The 24,144-nt window shown below is 52.5% G+C and overlaps 1 protein-coding gene across 1 annotated transcript in view; it reads left to right on the top strand.

The window, feature by feature from the left end:
• SLIT1 (slit guidance ligand 1) overlaps nt 1-24,144 on the top strand; it is a 175,739-nt gene that overhangs the window by 113,001 nt on the left and 38,594 nt on the right. Inside the window, exons 5-18 of the mRNA XM_040486030.1 lie at nt 4,723-4,794; nt 6,308-6,379; nt 6,983-7,054; nt 7,536-7,699; nt 9,003-9,150; nt 9,626-9,697; nt 10,210-10,281; nt 12,429-12,500; nt 13,249-13,392; nt 19,984-20,147; nt 20,876-20,899; nt 21,028-21,172; nt 21,790-21,864; nt 22,038-22,181. Of these exons, the coding sequence (XP_040341964.1) occupies nt 4,723-4,794; nt 6,308-6,379; nt 6,983-7,054; nt 7,536-7,699; nt 9,003-9,150; nt 9,626-9,697; nt 10,210-10,281; nt 12,429-12,500; nt 13,249-13,392; nt 19,984-20,147; nt 20,876-20,899; nt 21,028-21,172; nt 21,790-21,864; nt 22,038-22,181 (1,440 nt within the window). The remainder of the gene's footprint in view (nt 1-4,722; nt 4,795-6,307; nt 6,380-6,982; nt 7,055-7,535; nt 7,700-9,002; nt 9,151-9,625; nt 9,698-10,209; nt 10,282-12,428; nt 12,501-13,248; nt 13,393-19,983; nt 20,148-20,875; nt 20,900-21,027; nt 21,173-21,789; nt 21,865-22,037; nt 22,182-24,144) is intronic.

The raw sequence follows: 24,144 nt of genomic DNA, 5'->3' as shown, positions 1-24,144 counted from the left end.
ACATTACTTCACAGGGGTTTGGGAAAGACAAGACAATTGTTGACCAGATAGGAGGTCAACTGGGGCAAAAAAAAAAAAAAAAAAAAAAAGAATAGCTTTGTTTGGGTTTCTGCAGTGGTGGAGAAGGCATCGCGTCCAGGGAAGGCTTCTTGTGCCCCCTAGCGAGCAAACTGGAAACTACAGTCAGAACCTTAGGAAAGAGACTGGCCAACTGTGTTTGAGGGACAAAAGCCAGCTTTCTTAAATGTTGCTGAATGGAGGTACTAGGACAGAAGCTTAAATACATGAACTCCTCCTCTCCAAACCTGTGTGGTAGGTATTTTTATCTCCATTTTGCAAACAGGGACGGTGAAGCGGGCAGGCCCATAACTTCCGGGATCCCTGGCTATGATGGCAGAAGCAGGAATTGAATCTGGATCCTTTTCCTTGCACAGTTCAAGCTCTTTCCACCCCCTCCTGTGCTGCCAGCATCCTGCATTTTCCTCAGGCTTCCAAAGCTCACCCATTTTCCTCTGGTCTAGAGGCTGGCTTCTTCCCAGGTCTTAAGTTCAGTTTCCTTTCCTCATTTTAATAGCGTGGGCGGCTCCGTCCTGTGGGCTGGCCCTGGCTGGCTCCACACCCACCTCTGGACCCTGACCTCATGGATGGGCTCCTGATGTCAAATCTCCTGCCTGCCTGGGGGCAACATCTTTCCTCTGTAAGCTTTGGGGCCCCAGAGCATTGCCTAAAAGGCCGTTGGATCAGAGCCTCTCCCCTCTCCCGTCTAACCTGTCGCCTCTGGCCTGCAAGGCTTTTTCCTGCAGACACATTTCCAGCACCTTCCACTCCAGGCAAACCTAACTACTCCTGGGTTGCTCCAGGCTCTACTCCACCTCTTGCCTTTGCACACGCTCTTTCTGCCCTTCTTTCCCCACTTAGCTCCTGCTGTGAGTCCTTACAGAATTGCATTTCCTCAACTGTACTTTGATACAATTATAAGACACGCTTGAAACCCGTTTATTATAAGGATCTAGTGTTCTTGATTAGGCCACACTGTCATTTTTCATGAAGATCCCTGGAGAATTCTTGTCTCCTCTTAGTACCCCAAACAACTATACTCCTGAGAAACCGGTCCTTTTAAATGTATACACATATTGGGAATGCTGTTACCAGACCGGTTTCCCCCATGTACGTCAGCTCTCGGAAAGCCTAGAGCTCACGCTTTGCCCTGGACCTGACGTCGTGGGTGATATTGTGCTGCATTCTTGGTGCCCGCCATTGATTTTTCTTCTCTTTGCCCCACTTTTCGCTCTTGCTCTCTTGCTGTTTTGTAAAGCCCTATAAGCAGCCTTAAAGCCTTTCTGGAACAAGGTTGGCTTAAATCAATAAACTGATCGATACAGATAAAAAAACCTCCCTTGCAGGGTTGTGGAGAGGATTAGACGGAATAATGGATGTGAGTTGCTGGCCCAGAGTTCCCTCCCAGGCCTGGCTGAAGGGTGAGCTGCCAGCTGGGGCCAACAGGACTGTCCCGCTGGAGGTCCACGCCTCCTGTGCGCCCTCTTGTCTTCCTGAGTCTGTAGAAGTCTCCAGGCCGCTGCCCCTCCTCCCTGCTCTTGTCTTGCCCTCACAGTTTCTGTAGGTGGCTGGGTGGTCCCGGCGTGGGGTCTTGAATGAGATTGCACTCGCGATGTTGGCTGGGGCTGTGTCTTAGTCTGTTTGGGCTACTGTACCAGAAACACCATAGGTTGGGTCGTTTATAAACAAGAAATATTTATTTCTCGCAGTGCTAGACGTTGGGGAGTGCAGGAGCATGGTGCCAGCAGACTGGTGTCGGGTGAGGCCCCATGTCCTGGCTCACAGACTTCCAGGCTCACAGCTGTGTCCTCCCGCGGCAGGAGGGAGCTCCCTCAGGCCTCCTTTATGGGGCCTTTCATCACACTCACCAGGGCTCCACCTTCATGACCTAAGTACTCCCGAAGGCCCCACTTCCTAACACTGGCACATTGGGCAGTGGGATTTCAGTGTCTGAATCCTGAGGGCAGCGTGTGGACCATAGCCAGCTGCAGAGTCAGGAAGTGACTGAGGCCGGAGAATCTGTTTCCTTGATGACTGACTGACGTTGCTGGCAGCCGGTGCTGGCTATCGGCAGGAGGCCTCCGTTCCTCCCCATGTGGGACTCTCCAGAGAGCTGCTTGAGTGTCCTTGACTGTGGCGGCTGGCTTCTCCCAGAGAGAGTGATGAGAGAGAAGTCGTGTGACTGTGACCCCCTGAGCGCTGGCAGTCTTTTGTTTACTTGTGTGGCCTGTACAGCCCTTGCTCCCAATTCTTTTGTTTACTGTGCTGCCCGGTGTCAGCGTCTACCTAAGAAGAGGTAGAGATCAAGGTCACAGGGTGTATCACCTGCACTCTATAATGTGCAGCAATTACTTGCATAACAGGAACTGGGCAGGGGACAGAGCTATGTAGGCAAGGAAGAGGTGATAATAGGATTAGGCAGATGAGTAAAGGCTGAAGTGCTCCCCTCTCCTCTCAAGATGGAGGGGCTGGTGGGAATTGCCGAGAAAGGGGAAAGTGGGGCGGGTAGCATGGATGGGGAGGCCAGGGGCGGTTCTGGGGCAGCTTAAGTCAGTGGGGCACAGAGAATGTCTCCAGGAACACAGACAGACTAAGCGGGGGCCAGAGATGCGCACTGACAACTGAGATCAAAGACTCTGGGAAGAGGGAAGACTGGCACGTGGCGTGGGAGAAGGAGAGGAAGATGGACCCAAGCGTCACCCCAGACCCACTGCCACCTGCCGGCAGGTGGATGTGGGTGAAACAACTGCTGCATGGAGGGACGGAGACAGCCAGTTATGGTGAAGCGGAGCACAAGCTGTGATGGGGGATTGTATGTAGTTTTGGAGGAGAGAAGTGTCTGTGCCACAGGCTTGAGATGCCTTCCTTCAAGGGGAGAGAGAACAGGGAATGGGAGGTGTTGATGGCGATGAAGCCCCTCCAGAGCACAGATGCCTGGGGACAGGAGAGGCTGGGGTTTGGAGGGGAGGGAGCTCACACTCTATGCAGGGGGACAGGGTTGGTGGGGACAGTCCTTGCCAGGCTCATATCCACACTTTGCACACAAGGACACTGCAACTCAGGCAGGAAAGGGGCTGACTGACAGATACACAGCCAGGGAGCTGGGATCTGAAGGGCCCATGCATTCTACTGTCACGCTTCTGTTTACTGTCTCAGTAGGAAAACCCAGATGGAGTGGTGGTGGCACTCATAGCCCAGGGACTGTGTGCTGGGGGGCTGGCAGTGAACCATAAGGGCTGTGGGGTGAATGGCTGAAAGGAAGGATATGGTCAAAGCCCTGTGGGGCTGGCCCAGAGGGAGCTGGGGGTCTGTGGAGCTGTCTAGCATTGGATTCCATGTTGTGGACCCTGAGGGCACATCTGATGCAGGGCTCTCCTGTAAACCACCGGGGTCCCCATCCTGGTTTAACCTTGGGCAGATTGCTTCACTTCTTGGAGCTCAGGCCCCTCCTCTGCAAAATAGGGGAGGACATCCATTCCCCCACTTCCAGTGCCTGCTCCTAGGGCAGCTGTGTGAGGGGTGGCTCCGGGAGGGACCTTGCCTGCCTGGGCTCAGATTCTGGAGCCATCACTCACCAGCTGTGTTCCCTTGAATTTTTCAAAGCCTCCTTTTTATCTTTTGGAAAAGGAGGATGGTGATAAGTATTTTCCCCGTGGTTAGTGCAAGGTCAAGTGGGTTCCTGTATGTGACATGTTAGGCTATGCTGGCCTGGGGGACATGCTTGGAACACAGTGGCTGTTGATGCCACTGCTGTGGTGAGGGAAAAACTGCCCTGCAAAGGCAGTAGTAAGGATGTTGTAAAAGTCTGTGGTAAGGATGCTGAGAGAGGAAGGGAGAGGCTGGTGGACAGGTGCCAGAGGCCCTATCTGCCAGCAGATCTGGAGGAAGTGTCCAGAAGCTGGTCTGGAAACTTGCAGAGGCCGGGGATTTGCAGAGTCCCTGCAAGTCCGCCTCCCCTCCATCAGGGCATTAATAATGGGGAAACGGCAAAGTCCTTGGTGACCTCTGCCATCCAGGCTGCAGGGCAGGGATGCAGCACTGTGGCCCCCCGCCAGCACGAGAAGCAGGTTCAGGGGCCAGACTCTGGTGTGGGTTCAGGCTCTTAGAGTCAGCTCTGCTGATGGCAGGCTCTGAGCACAGGATCTGGAGTCAGACCTGGCCTGGATTTCGTGACCTGAATCTGCCACATGCTGGCTGGGTTACCAGTGGTGCCTTCCTCCCGAGCCTTGTTCCTCCTCAGCAAAACAGAGAGTGAGTCGTGCGTACCACAGGCCCCAGGGTGGCGGTGGGCTTATTAAGAAGCCCTCCTTGGCTTGCTCCTTTACAGCCCTGGCTGATGCCGTGGGGGCTGAGCTGACCTCCCTGGGATCTGGCAGAGGAGTAGGTCACGGCCGCCCCAAGCTTGTCTCTCCATCTGCAACCCCCTCTCTGCAGAGACGGGAGGCGATTGGGGGCAAAGCTCCTTCCAGGGCAGGGAGCCTCTCTCCAGCTCTGTCATTCATTCATTCATTCATTCATTCATTCATTCAACAAACACTTGCCTTACTGAGCACTGTCTTGGGTGCTGGAGCACTCTCTGGCCATCCTGACCTCCCTGACTCATCAGGGCATTCTGGAGAAGTCTCCTCTGATCGTGTTTTTCTCCCTCTGGCTTTATCCTCTCAGGGACCTGAGTGAGAACACCATCCAGGCCATCCCCAGGAAAGCTTTTCGTGGAGCTACAGACCTCAAAAATTTGTGAGTCCAGGCCTGGGAGGGACAAGGGTGGAGGGGCTGGAGGGCCACCCCTGCAGCATCCTGTGCATCTCCCCTAGCCCTGTGGTCCAGGCAGACAAGGAGCTGGTGTGGGCTCTGAGATGACTGACGGTCTTCTGGAACAATCTGGGGTCGAAGGAAACAGGCAGCCTTTGGGGACTGGGTAGAAGGGAGTGTCATGGACTGTGAGTGCTTAGGTGAGGTCCATTTAAATGGCACAGCCTCTATGTTCTTGCCCTTCAGCAGATTGAGAGAGCTGGGTTTGAATCTTCTCTTCCAGGTACATATTGTGTAAGTGGTTGCAAGTCAGTTAACTTCTCCCATTTACCTCACAGGCTTATTCTGAAGTTTAAACAAGACATGGAAATAAATACACTCTGTCAAGTGCTATTGAAATGTAATGGTTTAGGGGCACCTGGGTGGCTCAGTCAGTTCAATGTCCAACTCCTGATTTCGGCTCAGGTCATGATCTCACAGTTTGTGGGTTCAAGCCCCACGTTGGGCTCTTTGCTGACCGTGCAGATCCTGCTTGGGATTCTGTCTCTGTCCCCCTCTCTCTGCCCCTCCCCTGCTTGAACTCTCTCACAAAATAAATAAATACACTGAAAAAAAAAAAAAAAGAAAATCTTAAAAACAAATAAATGTGACAGTTTATTCCTACTACTCAAATTTGTTCTGGTCCAGACGTCCCACCTCCCTGAGCTCTGACTGCAGCAGGGATGGCAGGTGCCCGGCCTGTGTCTTGCTCCCTGACCCCATGTTTGTAGTAGACAGCGGAGCATGGCATTCTTTCCCAGGGGACCCAAGTCACAGCTTCGGTTTATTCCAAAGGCAGCATTCCAGGTGGCCACGGCTAGTCGGCCTCGCTTGGCACTCAGGGTGAAATCTGTTTGCCAGCGCTGGCTGCCGTTGCTCCAGGGAGAGGCTGTCTCATTTTCTAGCTGCCAGCACCCTCTAGGTGGTCTCCACAGTGGGGGCACAGACGCCTGCTCCCCAGAGCCTATGCCGACTTAGGTGAAGGAATACAATGCAACTTTTATGTAGATGTGTTGTTTTAACTGAATCAGAAAGAATTGAAACTTTTATTAGTACGGTAAAACCTGGGTTTGTGACAAATGCATTCTGGAAACATGCTTGTATTCCAAAGCGCTTGGACATCAGAGCGAATTTCAAGAACTGTCGGTCAGCTGTGATCACGTGGCGTTAGCCGTCACGTACTGCTTGTATTGCAAGACATCGCTCGTTTGCCAAATCACAATTTACCAGAAATGTTTGCTCGTCTTGCGGAACACTCGCAAAACAAGTTACTCGCAATCAAAGGTTTTACTGTAGTTGCTATTTGGATGAAAGCACGTGTACTGAATGAGTGGGGCCAGGCCTCTTTTTTTGTTGTTGTTGTTTTTTGTTTAACTAATGAGTGTTTGATCAAAACACATGGACAGACACCCCTGCTCTAGGCAACGTGCATTCCAGTACAATTTCCTTTGCTCCACAGACAGCTGGACAAGAACCAGATTAGCTGCATCGAGGAAGGGGCCTTCCGGGCTCTGCGGGGGCTGGAGGTGCTGTAAGTAGAACATGGGAAGGGCAGCAGAGGCCGCAGAGCCTTGCTAATGCAGGAGCGGAGGCCCAGGCAGCTGGGGCTGGGCCAGGAGCAGCACAGGAGGTGTCCCGGGACACCCCGGGGGGCAGTGCTAGGCCCAGGGCAGAGACCATGCTCTCTGCTACCCTAGACCCGCCACCCAGGATGGGGGTGGGGCACATGCTCACAGCATCGTACCTGCGGCGGGTGACCCAGGCTTACCCTGCTCGCATGGAGCCCAGGCAAGTGTCTGTGTCTTCCAGGACTTTCTGACACATGAAGCAGGAATGACTCCCTGTCTCCCTCTATGAAACCCCACCCTGGGGGTTTCAAACTGGCTTCAGCCTGTGGGCAGCTTTTCCCTCTCCCTGGAGTCCGTGGCTGCTGCCTGTTAGCCTCTGGCCCACTCTGGGCTATCCCTGAGGGTGGCTCCGTGTCACAAGCTCTTCGGCGGGCGAAGCCTCCGGGGTCCAGCCCGTGGATCTGGGTGTGAGAGTCTGTGTGCTTGTCAGAGAGCAGTCCTGTCCCTCCTTCGCACGTAACTTCCTGCTGCGTAGATGCCGACTGACTCTACTTTCCCCCGGTCAGGACCCTGAACAACAACAACATCACCACCATCCCCGTGTCCAGCTTCAACCACATGCCCAAGCTGCGGACCTTGTGAGTCAGCTCAGGGGCAGCCTAGAGCCCGGCGGGCGAGCACAGGCTGGGGCCCCGCGTGGTGGGGAAGGGGGCAAAGGCTTCCACAGGCAGGAGAAAGAGCTCCTTCTCTGCATTCTCAGTGGTCATCTCAGGCTGGGAGTGTCAGAGCCATCCTAGGCTGGGAGGGAAGTGAGCTAAAATGGAAGGATGTTGAATGTCTTATATTTGGTTTCAACTTGGAGAACAAGTGCTTTGTTTCTGTGTTTGAGAATGAGGTATGCGATTCTGGGCAGTGGGTCTGTGTGAGCTCAGTGAGATGAATTGTTGGCTGGTCACTCTGCAGCCAGCGGCTGTCCCTGAGAGAGCTGAGGGCGGGGAGGGGCAGCGGCCAGAGGAGGTGTCCCCCCCGCTGCAGGTAATCCCCATCGGTGTTCCTGCTGTTCAGCTGGGGGCTGGGGGCCCAGGGAGGTGGGTTGTGAGCTTCCCTGTCTCCCTGCAGCCGCCTGCACTCCAACCACCTGTTCTGTGACTGCCACCTGGCCTGGCTCTCCCAGTGGCTGAGGCAGCGGCCAACCATCGGGCTCTTCACCCAGTGCTCGGGCCCCGCCAGCCTGCGTGGCCTCAATGTAGCCGAGGTCCAGAAGAGTGAGTTCAGCTGCTCAGGTGGGTGCAGGCCCTTGACTGCCCATCACCTGCCTCCTGTTACCCCCACATCTCATTCCCTCCCCCCGACATCTCATTGCCTCCCATTACCTCCTGTCACCATGCACTAACATCTGGCCCACCCATGACCTCTCTTTGCTCATCACTTCCTTTTCCTACTCATCACCTACTGTCCTTATCCACCACTGCCTGGACCACTCACGTCTCCGGTCCTTACCCATTATCTCCTATTCCCATCCATCACCTCCTGCCCCCACCCATCTCCCCCTCCTGCCCCATCCCTTATCTCCTGTTCTCACCCATCACAAAAACATCATGTCCAAGAATATTCAAGACAGCTTCTTTTCATAATAGCCCAGAGTTGGAGACAACCCAAATGTTCACCAGCAAGAGAATGGATTAACTAATTATGATGTATCCATGTAATAGAATACTGCTCAGCAGTGACAAGGAACAAACCATGGATACGCACAACGACATGGGCAAATCTCACAGATTTTATATTGAGCGAAAGAAGCCGGACACAAAGAGGACCTGCTCTCTGATTTCATTTATGTCAAGTCCCCAAATAAGCAGAACAGATCTTTGGAGACAGGTCTCAGAATAGTGGTAACTTGGACAAGGGGCATGGGGAACCCTTCTTAGATGACAGAAATGTTCTATGTCTGGGGACGGTTCTGTGGGTGTATCCATAAGTGGAAATTCAGCCGGATCTCCACTTAAGACGGTGCACTTTAAATGTCGTACTTCAATTTAGAAAATTTATACCAGTCAGTAGGCTTTATCCTGGTTTTACCACCTATCAGCTGTGTGATTTTCCACAAACTAATAACTATCAAGGGCTTAGTTTTCCCACCTGTAAAATGACCACAATAACATCACACTCCTCATGGGTTCAGCGGTAGCATTAAATGAGTTACCATGTGTGTTAACATCGTTGCATGTGGCACAGAGCGAGTGCCCCCATGGACATAGTCCTTGTCATTCTCTGGTGACCAATGAGGAGACTCAAAGTGTTGAGTGATGTGGACTAGAACCTGGAGCTTCGGAATTTAGGCCAGGATTTCCTAGTGTGTGAATCACACTCTCATGCAGCACAGTTAGATCCAGATTCAAGTTCAGCAAACATCTAGCAAGTACCTGCCATGTGCCAGGCACCACAGAGTCACATGGTAGTCCCTGGTGATCTCCTCTGGTTCATCCTCAGTCAGAAAAACACATGTGCTCTGTATAATAATGCTGTATCTGGGGTGGGAGGTGTTGACATGGGACACCCCCAGATCACAGCCCACTGCTTCCTCAGGCCAAGGAGAAGCGGGCCGAGTGCCTTCCTGCACCCTGTCCTCCGGCTCCTGCCCGGCCATGTGTACCTGCAGCAATGGCATTGTGGACTGTCGTGGCAAAGGCCTCACTGCCATCCCCGCCAACCTGCCTGAGAGCATGACAGAGATGTGAGTACAGGGCAGGGAGGGTGCTGGGGCACAGGTGCTCGGGCTGGCCCGGCTCTGGTGGTCCAGGGAGGAGAGGGAGCAGGGCTCTACTGCAGGGCTTGCCTGAGGCCCCTCTGTACAAATGGAGGAGATACAGTTAGCCTCAGCTGGGCTGAGCCCTTTGCCCAAAGCTGGACAGCTCTAGAAGGCTGGGGAAGGGGTGACTCTCTGTGGTCCATTGTCCAGCCCAGCTGAGTCCACTGCAGTCGGTTTCTTAGTATTAGCCTGATTTATGGGCCCCTTGCAGCCACCAAAGCCTGAGATAATGGGCTCCAATACAGCAGTGTACCTTTCCCCTGTTTGTGCCAGCCCATCTACTCCAGACGGAGGATGGGAACAGGGGCAAAGGGCCCTGTTTGGGCAGGTGATCCCAGCAGGCAACAGTCAGGACTGGGGTAACCTGACCCTGGGCTTCCTCTGTGTTCTCTCTCTGCAGCCGCCTGGAGCTCAATGGGATCAAGTCCATCCCTCCCGGAGCCTTCTCTCCCTACAGAAAACTGCGGAGGATGTGAGTACCTCGCGCTGCTTCCTGGGGGGTCAGCCTGGGGCAGGAGGAAAAGCCTGGAGCAGGCAGCCACAGACACGGGGCAGGTCTTGACTCTACCTGCCCAGGTCATCTGTGACATGTGGATGGTGGTGCTGTGACCTCGTCATAGGGTTATCATGAGGCCTAAATGGGGTGTTGAGCCTGAGTCTGGCACATGACCAGAGCTGACTGTCACCCTCCTATTTCAGCAGGGGCACTACTAGGACATGAGAGGGGGTGTAGGGGAAACTGGGATGCGGGGTAAAGCTTTATCAAGAAAGGAGACCAAGGCTGGACTTCCTGGCCTGAGTATGACTGTCTCACGGCATGGGGAAATAGTGGCCGGGGCATTTCAGGTGGATGGGAGAACTGGCCCCTCATTTTCCTAATGTCGAAGAAATGTCTGCCTTCCCATGGCATCTGGGAGGAGGGGCCGAGTAGGGCTTGGTGGCCACCTCGGGATTCAGCCATCTTCCCTCCTGCGCACTTTGCAGAGACCTGAGCAACAACCAGATTGCAGAGATCGCTCCCGATGCCTTCCAGGGCCTCCGCTCCCTGAACTCGCTGTGAGTAGCAGTGCAAGTCTGCCAGGGTCCAGGGAGCCCCCCGCCCCTGTGCTGTGGCCACTCTGATGGGCACTGGAGGGGGATGCTGTGTCCAGCTCCCCCTTCCTCTCTGGTGGACGCTCTGCAACTGGGAAGGGGTGGAGGGAATCCAGGGCTGAGTGCCTGGAAAAAGCAGGCCGAGCTGTTGCCCCTGGCAACTCTGATGCTCTTCCTGCCATGAAGGGGATTTTCCCAGCATCCCTTGCTACAGTGTTCTGACTTGGCCCAGGCTTCCTGTTGCCCCCCCACCCCTCCCCACAGAGGCCCAGCACTCTATGCTCCTAAACTTTCCCCAGCTCACATGTAAGGGCAGCCACTCCCAGCTCCAGTTGTGACAACTGTCACACCTTGTATCTTTCCTCCCAAATGTGCTCTGATCCCAGGTTGCGGTGGGTGATGTGAAAAAAGCGTTTTCCTCCACTTCTGTCCATTTTCCTTCCCTGGAGGGTTTATTGTGTTTGGGGGGGGGGGGGGACGGGGGGGCCCCGGCCGCGGCCGGGTCCATCAATCTACAAAATGTCATGCGGCTTCAAAAATGTTACTTCATCTCTCCTTTTCCCGGTGCCCTTGCTTGTACCCCAAGTTCACCAAGTCTCTTGCTGTTGGAGGTCTATACAGAGAGTGCACTGTAGTTGGGCGAGTTCCCCATTGGTAGGGGCCTTTTGTTACTCTTAAGAGTCAGTGTTTCTGCTTGTCCTTGGCAGCAATGGACACATGCCTTGTATAGATTAGGGGCCTGAGAAGTGAGATAGGATGGAACTCCCCCTTGGGGAATGTGTGAGGCTGCCAGCTCAGTGCCTCTCTGTGAGCCTTATTCTCTTGGAGTAGAGTCTGAGCTAGTGGGTGGGACTGTTTTGTGAATGGCACCCTGTAAGTTGTGCAGTATACAATCTACACAGCTGTACCTGATGGCCTGGTGATGAGTCTCTATCGTTGGCTGAGGAGATCAGAATCTGGAGGTGACCTGCCAAAATGCAATAACATTTAAGTAGGTTCCTGTTGCTCCTGGATACCTGGTCAAAGCCATCTCCCCACCATCTGGGAACTTTTGTGATGATGGCGTGTTAACGGACCTCATTGACAGCATCCATCTTGGCAGACCCTGACCTTGTCTCCCTGCTTCAGCCCCTGTCCCCTCCACTCTGTTCTCCACCGAGCAAATGCAAATCTGATCATGTCTCAGAGGCTTCCTGGTGCTGGCTGGGTAAAATCCAAGCTATTATTCCATTTGTTTCCCCTGAGTCACACTGAACCACCACCCCCCCCAGGGGGAGGGGCAACCTGGACCCCACCGTAGGGCCTTTGCTTCTGCCATGCCCTCCTTCAGGAAGGATCTTGAAGCCGTGTATGAAGAGACCACATATACTGTTTTTACTCAGCCTGAATCGTTTACAGGGGTGGCTTATGGGGGCTGCTTGTGATATTGGGCAAGTTCCCAAGCCCCGTTGGTACTTCATCCTCTGCCCCAACCCATTCTTGCCTGCATGGCTTTTTTGAACCTTTGCTTTTTTTTGTATCATACACCAGAATTCCTGCTCAACACAGAGAACTCAGGTATGACACCCACTCGTACCCCACCGCCCAGATCTCAGCTCGGCTAAACTGATCTCTTTCTTTCTGGGGTGTTTTCTGTTGCTTGACGTCAGAGCTCATTCCACACGTGCCATCTGGCCTTCCTGTTCTTTTTCCGATAATCCTCTGAAAATATGTTAATTATCCTGCTCATGGGATTTTCTCCTCCTTGAACCTTTTAGATCCAGGGCCAGGTTAATTTCCCATGAAGTTCCCCAGAGGGCCCCTTTGCAGGCTTCTGGGGGTTCCATGTGTGAGGCAGAGAGCGGGTTATTGGGGGGCTGCTCCTACAGTAGCGGGGGATCACTGCTGCCTCTAGCCCATAGGGTACCTTTTGCAAACTACAAATGGGGAACCCTTTAGGAGCACACCTTACTGCCACCTGCTGGCAACTTGTTACAACAAACCGACACCACCATGCTGTGCCCTGTGAATGGCTTAGCAGTGGTGCCGTTGTGCGGGTGTGACTGGCAGAGCCCTGTCCCTCCTGGTGGGCTGTCCTCTTACTCTCTCTTTCTGCTGCCTTTTGTCTCCAGGGTCCTGTATGGGAACAAGATCACAGACCTCCCCCGGGGTGTGTTTGGAGGCCTGTACACCCTACAGCTCCTGTAAGGACCCATCTGCAGGTGTCCTTGGGTGACGCCCAGGGAGGGGGCTAGTATTCCTCTGGCTTCTCAGACTAGCCTTGTCAGCCTCTTTGGGGGTGTGGGACTCACTGGGGCAAGGAGCTTGGATGATGGCAGAGCTAGGGGTGCCATGGGGGACTCTGGGACTCTGGCAAGGCCAGAGAGGGAGGGGGGTCAGGTTCAGAGCCGATCACAGGACGCCTGAGCTGAGAGGCTCCCGCGATGCAGCCTGTGTTCCCAAGGAGGTCAGCATGGCTGGGGACAGACTTGACTCCTGCAAGGGGACATCCAGACCCAGCTCAGCCTCCTTCAACCATGAGAGTTCAGGCAAGGGTTCTCTCCCAGAATCTGAGAGGCACGGAACCTAAATGCTCCATCTCAGATACTTGGAAACCCGGCAGACTCTGGAAAGGAGGGGAGCCCCTAAAATGCCTTTGGGAGGAGGCCTGACCACTGTGCTCTCTGCTTCCCAAGAACCCCATGAGCACTTATAGCAGTTGCTTGAAAGGGAGAGGAGCAGTGGAACAGGATGATCCCTCGCTTAGAGAGGGCAGTCGGACTTCGCGGCTTCCTGTATGGAGTGGACATGCAGAGGGCCAGACCCCCTGCACCTGCTCCTGTGCTCTTCTCCCCGAGACAACACATGCTTTGTGCCGGGAGGTGCCCAGGGCGTGTTGATGCAGCCGGATCCGCGCCTCTCCCCTCACCAGCTGGCCCTGTCTGCCCACAGGCTCTTGAACGCCAACAAGATCAACTGTGTCCGGCCCGATGCCTTCCAGGATCTGCAGAACCTCTCGCTCCTCTCCCTGTATGACAACAAGATCCAGAGTCTCGCCAAGGGCACCTTCACCTCCCTGCGGGCCATCCAGACCCTGTGAGTGCCCTCTTGCCCTCCTCCCCTCGGTCCCTGCACTTGCAGGAAGACTTAGCGGGAGGCGACAGCCCCCCAGGGACAGGCAGCTGTCTTGCCCTGTGCCTTTTGCTCACCAGGATGGCCTCTCACAGAGGAAAGAGCACAGATTTGGGATTGGATAGTCCTGGGTACAAATCCCAGCTATGCCTCTTATTAGCTGTGTGACTCTAGGCAACTTAATTTAGCTTCTCTGGGCCTCAGCTCACTCATTCATAAAATGAGGATACTATTTTCTTCAGGGGTTGTTATGAGATAAAAGGGGATGTTTGTGCAGAACTTAGTTCATTGTAAATGTTCCTTAAATGCTGGCTGTAATTAGTAATAATAATATAATATCAATTCTAAGACATCCGTTGTTTCTACATTAACAGCTCTAAGCTGGGATGAATATTACAATCAATGGCATGTCATTTAATTGGCAGGATTTTTTTTTTTAACGTTCATTCATTATTGAGAGACAGAGAGAGACAGAGCATGAGTATGGGAGGGGCAGAGAGAGGAGGAGACACAGAATCCGAAGCAGGCTCCAGGCTCTGAGCTGTTAGCACAGAGCCTGATGCGGGGCTCGAACTCACAAACTGCGAGATCATGACCCGAGCTGAAGTCAGACGCTTAACCGACTGAGCCACCCAGGTGCCCCTAATTGGCAGGATTTAGTTCTTTTCTGCTAATACATAAAATAACAGAGCATCTTGCAACTGATAATATCTTAAACCAGATGAAATACGGTAATAGCAATGATGGCTATAAATTAAAAATTAGAGAGGAACAACCCTAGGCATTTATTTTAATCTTTTACTGAAGGAAATTATAAACATATTCAAAGCAGAATAGTGAGCCTCCTAGAATTCATCGCCCAGCTCTAACTCGTGGCCAGTCTTGTTTCATAATATCCCCTCTTCCTACCTCCCAGACTATCTGGAAGTAAACCCCAGCATCACTCATCATCTATACAGACTTCATACATATGTATAAAAGGCAAAGATTCTTTGAAAACGCAACCACAACACTGTTATTATATCTAAAAATTTAGCACTTCTTTGATATCATCAGATATCGAATTAGCGTTTAAATTAAGCGTCTCAGGGGCGCCTGGGTGGCGCAGTCGGTTAAGCGTCCGACTTCAGCCAGGTCACGATCTCGCGGTCCGGGAGTTCGAGCCGAGCCTGTTTCCGATTCTGTGTCTCCCTCTCTCTCTGCCCCTCCCCCATTCATGCTCTGTCTCTCTCTGTCCCAAAAATAAATAAACGTTGAAAAAAAAATTTTTTTTTTAAAAATAAAAAAAAATAAATTAAGCGTCTCATACATATTATACAGTTTTTAAAATAACTTGTCTGAATCAGGAGCTAAATAAGGCCTAGATGGTACAACTGGCTGATACTGGCTGATGTATCACTAAGTTGTTTTTAGCCTCTAGGTGTCCTCTCCATGGCCTTGTTCCTTGTGCTATGTTAGTCGAAGGCATTGTGTTATTGCATCCATAGAGCTCCCCATGGTCTGCACGTTGCTGGGAGATTACATTCCCTGCGATGTAGCTTCACATTCCCCTCTGTCCTGTCTGTGTCCTGCAGATAGAAAATTCTATCCAGGAGCTTGGTCGGGTTCAGATTTTTTTTTTTTTCTTCTTTAGGCAGGATGACTCCACAGAACTGTGTACTTCCATTGGGAGTCATATGATATCTGGTCAGCTCTCTTTGTGTAATAAACAGAGCCGCTCATTTCAGTGCCTGGGCCCGTTCGTTCATTAGGGATCCTGAAACGGTGATACTGGATTTCTAACATTTCCTTCTTCATTTGATAATGCTGTTGTGGTTATGCTTGAAAAAGGAATCCTTACCTGCAGTGTGACTTGATGAGCCGACCTGTGGGTCCAGAGCCGCATGCTTAATGGACATTTACCATTACTATCGCCATGGCCCTTGTTGTCACTGTCATCCTGCCATTGTTTATCCGCGGGACAGTGGTCTCCATCAGATAATACGTGCACAGAGCACCAGCATACATTAACAGAGGTCAAAGAAAAAGCACAGCTCTTGCTCCCCGGGAACCACGCTCACCAGCAGGGACATTAGCCACAAAGACAAACTTGTTAAAGCCCATGTGCCCACCTGCCGCCCACACCTGCTAACTAATTTTCTTATAGCCAAGGAGAAGGGGATAGAACACTATGGGGAAATCTTGCCAAATACGTGAAATTCAAAGTTACGGGGAGACATCGGCAAGGTGGATTATTTTATGCAGCTGGCGGGATGTCCGAGAGAAGTGCACTCAGGAGATTTCAAGGTCGGGGACCCCCACACAGGAAAGCCTTGAGGATGGGGAATGGGACTGAGGGTCTCATGCAAGGAGCCGTCACCCTCTCAAGGTGGAAAGAGAGCGAACAAATCAAATGGATTGCGCTCCCTGGGGATGGTTTCTGTCTGTGTCCACTTACCTGACTGGATTTCAGAGAGTGCCCGCCAGACGGCATGCCTGAGATCTTGGCCACTGCCCATAGGGCAGTAGTGGGGCACAAAGCTGGAGCAGAATGTTAGAACAGGAAGTCTTCCCACAGGTGAGATCGAAATAGTGGTGGTGACACTGAAAACAACAGTCACTGCTGTTTATCGAGCCCTCACAGAATGCCAGGCCACTGCTCTTTCCATGTATGATCTTACTGAATACTCACAGTGGCCTGTGGAGGGAGGGTCTAGCATCCCTGACTTCACTGATGAGGAAACAGAGGCAGGAGGTCATGTGACTCACTCAAGGTCACACAACATCTTAGTAGAGCAGGGATTTGGTCTCAGGCATCTCTTTCACCATCACTGAGAAGGCAGTTAACTTTCCCCTCAATTGTGCTTTTTTCCATAAGAATAGACCTTATTATTTAAAGGCTGTAAAACAGAACTGGACTTTCATAAACACCTAATGTATATTAACAGCTCAAATATAGTTTGGAATAAGAATAAACGAAATACAAATCTGAGGTATAATCAGGTATCTCAATACAGGTTTGGATGGTTAAACCCCTTTACTGAATCGTGTGTCAGGCCTGATATCAACTCCCCACATCCTGCTTGATTTGTCCGTGGCTCCGAGACCTGTGGCTCGGTGCCTTGTGTCTCAATACTGATTTTGCTGCAGTGTTCCTCGTCCTAAGAGATTTTTCAAAGTTTTTTTTTTTTTTTTTTTTTTTTTTTAAACAGCTTTCATGAAGCTTGCCTGGGTGGCTCGGTCAGTTAAACGTCCAACTCTTGATTTCAGCTCAGGTCATGATCTCACAGTTTGTGGGTTCCAGTCCCCACATCAGGCTGTGTGCTGATGTCGCAGAGCCTGCTTGGGGATTCTGTGTCTCTCTCCCTCTCTCTGCCCTTCCCCTGCTAATGCTCTGTCCTTCTCAAAATAAATAAAATTAAAAAAAATAATTTCATGCGGTATAACTTATATACCATAAAACCCACCTGTTCCAAGTGTACAGTTCAGTGATTTTTAGTATATTTCAATTGTTCAGCTATCACCACAATCAAATTTTAGAACATTTCCATCACTCCCTCAAAATCTCTTGTGTCTCTTTTACAGTCAGTCCCTATTGCCAGCTCATCCCCAGGCAGCCACTCGTCTAATTTCTGTCTTTATAGTTTGCTTTTTCTGAACATTTCATAAAAATGGAATCATCATGATGTGTCATCTTTGTGACTGACTTCTTTCACTTAGCATTGTGAGGTTTTTTTTTTTAAATGTTTATTTATTATTGAGAGAGACAGAGACAGAGACAGAGACAGAGCAGGGGAGGGGCAGAGAGAGAGGGAGACACAGAATCCGAAGCAGTCTCCAGGCTCTGAGCTGTCAGCACAGAGCCTGACATGGGGCTCGAACCCACAAACCATGAGATCGTGACCTGAGCTTAAGTCGGACGCTTAACCGACTGAGCCACCCAGGTGTCCCAGCGTTGTGTGTCTGAGGTTCGTCCATGTGTCAGTATGTATCAGTACTTTGTCCCTTTTTATTTTTTGCCAAGTAATTTCCTATTGAATGGATAGACCACCTTGTGCTTATCTTTTCTAGTTGGTGGACATCTGGATCTCCACTTTGGAATCATTATGAATAAGGCTGCTATGAATATTTGCTTGCAAATCTTTATGTGGACAAATGTTTTAATTTCTCTTAGAATTTCTGGGTCACATAGGAAATCTGTGACGATTAAAAAATCGTCAGTTTTCTGGGCACGTGGCTGGCTCAGTCGGTTGAGAGTCCAACTTCGGCTCAGGTCATGATCTCACAGTTTGTGGGTTCGAGGCTCACGTTAGGCTCCGTGCTGACAGCTCAGAGCCTGGAGCCTGCTTCGGATTCTGTGTCTCCTCCTCTCTCTGCCCCTCCCCTGCTCATGCTCTGTCTCTCAAAAATAAAATAAATGTTAAAAAAAAATTTTTTTTAATTGTCAGTTTTCCTAAGTGGCTATAAGTCCCATTTTATGGTCCTACCAGCAGTGTATTGTAAGGGTTCCATTTTGTCTCCATCCTTGCCAATACCTGGTATCATTCGTCTTTTTGATTATGGCCACCAAAGTGGGTGTGGAGTGGTAGCTCATTGTGGGTTTAATTTGATTAATGATGCTGAGCATCTCTCCCGCAAGATTTTTAGTTGTGACTCCTTGAGTGCATATTCCAAAAAAGACACTGAGAATACAGTCTTCCCTTCCACCTTCTACTGTGACAAATGTTCATGGCCACACATGCAGCACATTTCTGGGTGTGCCTCTAACGTGATGATATTTTTTTCCCAAGCTGGTATTTTTTCCTTCTTCTTGAGCAATTTCCCTTCTCAGCTCCCTGCCCTTTGCAATTATTAAAAACTCTAATTTGTGTCAAATACTGAAGCCTCTTGTCTCTGTGGGTGGTTCAAGTTTTTATAGATTGGTTTTGACACAAATAACCTGTTCTTAAAAAGGATATATTCTACGCCGCACCCCTTGAACATTTTAACGTGTGCCTGAATAACATAATTGGATTGATTTTAAGCAGTTTTCTACCAAGATTGTGATAAAGGGAAGCCATTAGTTCAGGCAGAGGCCGGGCAGTGAGGCATAGGCAGATGTGGTCGGGAGGGTCCCAGAGCAAGCCCCGACTCCTAATACGTTTTCCATCAGCAATGAACTCTGCCCTGGGGAGTCGGCAAACACGTCTTCTCTGCAAATTGACAGTTTGAATAGGGAGACAAATGTGCAACTAGATGCAGAAGGCCCGGCCCACCTGGTGATGCTGACAGGAGCCTGGACTCAGGCAGGCAAGCGGGGACAGTGCCCAGGGGAGTGGCAGGGACGTCTGGGCCAAGAAGGCTCCAACCAAGCATCCCACCTTCATCCAGAGCCCAGGAGGTGATGAACAGGAGAGTGAGTGACCGAGGTCTGAGCTGAGCTGGGTGCAAACCCTGAGCAGCAGTTGTGTCTCTGCCTGCAGAGCCCTGTTGGCCCATCAGGGCACTGGGCTGAGGCCATGAAGTGGACGGCCTGAAGTGATGGCATTAGATGGGCCTCTGAGCTGGCCCCTGCTCTGTCTCCCTGTACTTCCGTGCAGAAGCATTGGCTCTCAGGGACAGTAGCCTGAGCAGGTGCTAGAATATTCTTCCCTGGCTGTCTCAGTTTAGAAAGCAGGACATGCCCAGTGCTGTGATGGCCCAGATGCAGGTCAGCAAGCTGGCTGCTGGGGTGGTTCAGAGGTGGCTGGTCTGAGCCTTTTGGGGGTGGTGAGGGCCCACAAACAGGAAAACCAGCCCTGTGGTTGCTTACAGCAACCCAGATTGCTATAGTCAGCATCACCTGTCAGCTGCCCCCTCCCCACACCTACCCTGCTGGTCACACAGGCAGCCTGGAAAGAGAGTAAGAGTGACTTCCCAATAAGTAGCTATCCGGCCATGTTCTCTGACTTTCCCTTGTGTCAAGAGACATCATGTAAAATGGTCAGGGGGAAGCAGTCCCAAAGGCCTGGGGTGGGAACGGAGATTCCTGTAAGTGAGAGGCTGCAACAGGCACTTTGACACACGTCACCCCAGCTGCAGGACCCAGCCCTGCACCCCTGGCCTCATCCCCTTCCTGACAAAGGCTGTGGAAAGAGCTGCTGTCGTCCAAGGCCACATGGAAGGGACCACCCACATCAAAGACTTCTGGGCACTGACAGTCCTGGGTTCAAGTACCCGCTGTGTCCCCTCACCCATGGAACGATGGGGTGATCTGGCCAGTCTCAAGGTCACTCTTGCCTCCACTGGTGTCTGTGAAATGTCCCAGGGTGGGTACAGGTAGGTAGATGGACAGGGGACAGAGTGAGGCTTGAAGTGGGGAGTGTAGCAGGGACAGCTGGACACCCAGAGCCTGCAGAGATCCTTCCCTGCTGCGATGCCCTGGCAAGACTTCTCCAGCTGATGGGTGTGCCCGGGGGGTGGCCCCAGGTGGTGCATCTCCCCCGGGGCCCAGGCCTGGGCTTGGAGCCACCCGGAGGCAGTGAGGCCCTGTCCAGGCAGAGGTCAGTGCAAGTTTGCAACCCTGTCTCTGATCCCCACTCTGCCCCCTTTGGACAGGCACCTGGCACAGAACCCTTTCATCTGCGACTGTAACCTCAAGGGGCTGGCAGACTTCCTGCGCACCAACCCCATTGAGACGAGCGGGGCCCGCTGTGCCAGCCCCCGGCGCCTCGCCAACAAGCGCATCGGGCAGATCAAGAGCAAGAAGTTCCGGTGCTCAGGTAGCTGCCTGCTTGCCCACCTGTCTGTCCGTCCACCTGCCTGCCTGTCTTCCGTCTGCTCAGGGACCTGGTGGTGTTTTCTGGATGGCTCCAACAGGGGCGTCCTAGGCCACCTGAGACCCTCTCAGAGGGGGTAGTTCCGAGACCATAGACTTGGATCTGAACAGTTGGTCAGCCCCACCCCTCACTTAACTGGGGCTCAGGGAAGGGTAGGCCTGGCTGAAGGTCCCTGAGGGAGGACTCCCGCACAAGGACCCAGGTTCCTCTGCTCCCAGGTCAGTTTGCTTTCATGCTACTGCTTTTCACACTCGAGAAGCCTGGGAGCTCTCCTCAGGGAGAGAGCTGCCTCCTCCAGGCTCTGGGGCAGCAGAAACTGGCTGGGGACAGTGTGAGTCAGCTTCTGAGCCTGGATCCTGGTCAGGAACCGGGTGCCTCTCTGCCCCATCCCCGTCTTGTACCATTGCATATGAGCGTTGCCATGGTTTGGGTGCTCCCTGAGAGGTTCATTTGGGGGTGGTACCACCCCAGAATCAACCTGGCCAAGGAACATCTGTGCTCTGTGGCAAGGCCTTCTCTGCACGGGGACTGGGCGGGTGGGCTCTAGGGCCCTGATTTGGGACCCCAGTGTTATTCCCAGGGTGCCTGCACCTGGGCAGTGGGACTGGGGCCTGTGCTCTTGCACATCCTGGAAGATTCCAGCTTGATGGTGTTTCTGCTTCTCTCCCCAGCCAAAGAGCAGTATTTCATTCCAGGTAGGAGAGTCTGGGGGACCTAGGGGGTTGGGGCGGTGGCAGCTGGTGGGCAGGGGCAGCAGGCTGAGGGGGCTAGGGAGACCCTGCCCTGGGGCCCTCAGCCTCCCGCCCCTGCCCTCTCACCGTAGGCACGGAGGATTACCAGCTGAACAGCGAGTGCAACAGCGACGTGGTCTGTCCCCACAAGTGCCGCTGTGAGGCCAGCCTGGTGGAGTGCTCCAGCCTGAAGCTCACCAAGATCCCTGAGCGCATCCCCCAGTCCACGGCCGAGCTGTGAGGGCCCCCAGCCCCTGCACATCGTCACTGGTCCCCAGTCCTCCTAGCCCTCCTCGATCCACACTGGGCTTTCCCCCGGTCCGGCTCTGTTTGGGACCGCTGGAGACTCCAGCATGGCAGCGGCTGGCTTTAGCAGGAAGCACCGCCCCACCCCTGAAGCCCCTCTGCTTCTGACTCACCGCCTCCAGACCCTTCCAACAATCTCTGGCGTGCAGGGAAGGTCGTCAGCCTGAGCCGGGGTGGCTTTTCTCAACCAGGCTTTTGCCTTCTTCTGGGAGATATGATTCCATTAGATCAAGTTGGATCTTAGGCCATACTCTATTTTTTTTTCTTTAAAAACATAAATTTGTGCACATGCCTATGTGCACGAATAGCTACACATATCTGTCCTTCATGTATGTAAGTTTTCACGGCATTTTTAGTGTTAAAAGTACCCCACTCACCGCCCCTCCCAGCACCATCATCCACCCTTCCTTTGATAAGCGATCAGTTTGCCTTGCCAGATAAATTCTTCGGGGAGCCCCTTTGTTTGAGTCCCAAATATTCTCAATTTGGAAGATACTCTAATGTCTGTCATTTATGAATGTGTAAGTTCTCTTCATTGCCTCTTACAGACGATTAAACAACAATGAGATTTCCATCCTGGAAGCCACTGGGATATTTAAAAAACTCACTCATCTGAAGAAGATGTGAGTTACCCATTGGCGGGGAGGTTGTGGCCAGGACTCTAGCTGGGGAGGGAGAAGGAAAATATTGTGTGTGGGGGGAGTTTCATGGGGGCAGAGCTCCCCTGCAGGGGGCGGGTGCGGGAAGGTGGGGGAGGGTCCGCAACTCCATAATCTTTCTGCCGCCCTCCGTCCAGCAATCTGAGCAACAACAAGGTGTCCGAAATCGAAGATGGGGCCTTCGAGGGTGCGGGCTCTGTGAGCGAGCTGCACCTGACCGCCAACCAGCTGGAGTCCATCCGGAGCGGCATGTTCCGAGGCCTGGACGGCTTGAGGACGCTGTGAGTGTGCGGGCCAGGGAGCAGGGCCAGGCTGCAACGGGCAAAAGCAAGCTAGCGTGTCGGTGTCTGCATCAGGAGAGAGGATGGGAGGCACCCCTCCCGACCCCGGCTGGCGGGAGGAGAGGGGCAGCTGAGGGTGTATGAGGTCTACAGCCAGGGTCTGCAGGGGGCAAATAATCAGATGTTGGTAACCATGGTGAGGCCTGCTTTCTTGTTCCCTGGGGTGTGGGGTCGATGCTTGGTGAAGGGGCGGGTGGGGGTGGGCCCTTTTGGAGGTTCCCCCTCACTGCCCTCTCATCAGGCTGCAAGAGCACTGCACGTGTGTTTAGTTCAGGAGTGGCAGGAGGGCTGGGTGGCCCCAAGGCGGGGACATTGCTGAGGTGACTCAGCCAGTGCGGAAGGGGGAGGAGGGATGGCCCATTATCTCTGGGATTCTGGGATCCCACGAACCAGAGCCCAGCCAGAGCTAACCAGCCTTCGGGACTCAGTAGATCCTGGGGTCACCCGCACCCCCCCCCCCCAAGGGGTGTGGAGCCCCCCCCCCCCCCACGCGGGCGGCACTAGCTCTTCACGTGACCACATAGACCTTTCAAGGGCGCAATAGACCGTGCTGTCCAGTTGGACTTCCTACAGTGGCAGAAAAGTCCCACGTATACACTGTCTAGTCAGTAGCCACGTGTGGCTGTTGACATGGGGCCAGCGCTGTTGAGGCACAACATTTTGAATTTCATTTCATTTTAATTCTTTTGAATCTGAACAGCCAAGGGCCACCAAGGGGGGGGTGGAGCATAGCTCTAGACGACACCCTGCTGGGTTTAAATCCCAGACCGGGGGCGCCTGGGTGGCGCAGTCGGTTAAGCGTCCGACTTCAGCCAGGTCACGATCTCGCGGTCCGGGAGTTCGAGCCCCGCATCTGGCTCTGGGCTGATGGCTCAGAGCCTGGAGCCTGTTTCCGATTCTGTGTCTCCCTCTCTCTCTGCCCCTTCCCCATTCATGCTCTGTCTCTCTCTGTCCCAAAAATAAATAAACGTTGAAAAAAAAAATTTAAAAAAAAAAATAAATAAATCCCAGACCGGCTGTAGGGCTATCCATCCGTTTTCAGAGCGCACATCATGGAATTTGTGTAAAGGAAATGAATATATGAGGGGTTCCCTGTGGGTTTGGGGTTTGTTGTTGTTGTTGTTTGGTTGGTTTGGTTTACAGAAAGGGGATGCCCTTTGTGCTGTGTTTTGCCACCGGCTTCTTTCACACGTGGATCTAGTGGGACTGTTTTCCCAGACTGTTCACATGGGGCTGCCTCATTCTTCTCTATACTTGCCGGGTAGTCCTTGAATGAGGGTGTCGTGGGCTAGTCAGCCAGTCACGTGGGTTCTTTCTGAGGAAGGTGTGGATGGGGCTGGAGGAGAGGGGAAGGGCTGGTCTGGGGCAGAGCCGGTTAAGAGCCCATGAGTGACAGCGCAGGCACAGGAAGAGGAGTGCCATAACCCCTCCAGCCCACACAAACGCCGTTAATTGTCCATATCAACTACTTTCCAGTCTTCTGTATCCACACATGTTCTTGCACATATGCACACACACACACACCCATACACCTGGGTGCTTCCATGTAGGTATTTCTGAACGGAGTCCTAGAATCCATTTTATTTAGCAACCTGCTTTGTCTTAAACACAACGCGAGCACATTTACACACCGTTGAAATTTCCTTTACAACATCATTTTGAAGGACTATGCATTACATAACTACTGGAAATTCTGGCTATTTATTTTTTAATGTTTGTTTTTTTGAGAGAGAGAGAGAGACCGTGTACGTGTTTGCACGTGTGCACATGAGCGGGGGAGGGGCAGAGAGAGAGGGAGAGAGAGAATCATCCCAAGTAGGTTCCACTGCCCTCAGCGCAGAGCCTGATGCGGAGCTCGAATCCACAAACCGTAAGATCATGATCTGTGCTGAAATCAAGAGTC

The sequence above is a fragment of the Herpailurus yagouaroundi genome, unplaced genomic scaffold, assembly GCF_014898765.1.
Source record: "Herpailurus yagouaroundi ecotype Mexico unplaced genomic scaffold, PumYag 163, whole genome shotgun sequence".
Taxonomy (NCBI): Eukaryota; Metazoa; Chordata; class Mammalia; order Carnivora; family Felidae; genus Herpailurus; species Herpailurus yagouaroundi.
Note: the sequence above shows the minus strand (reverse complement) of the source record. Positions and strands in the feature narration are given on the sequence as shown.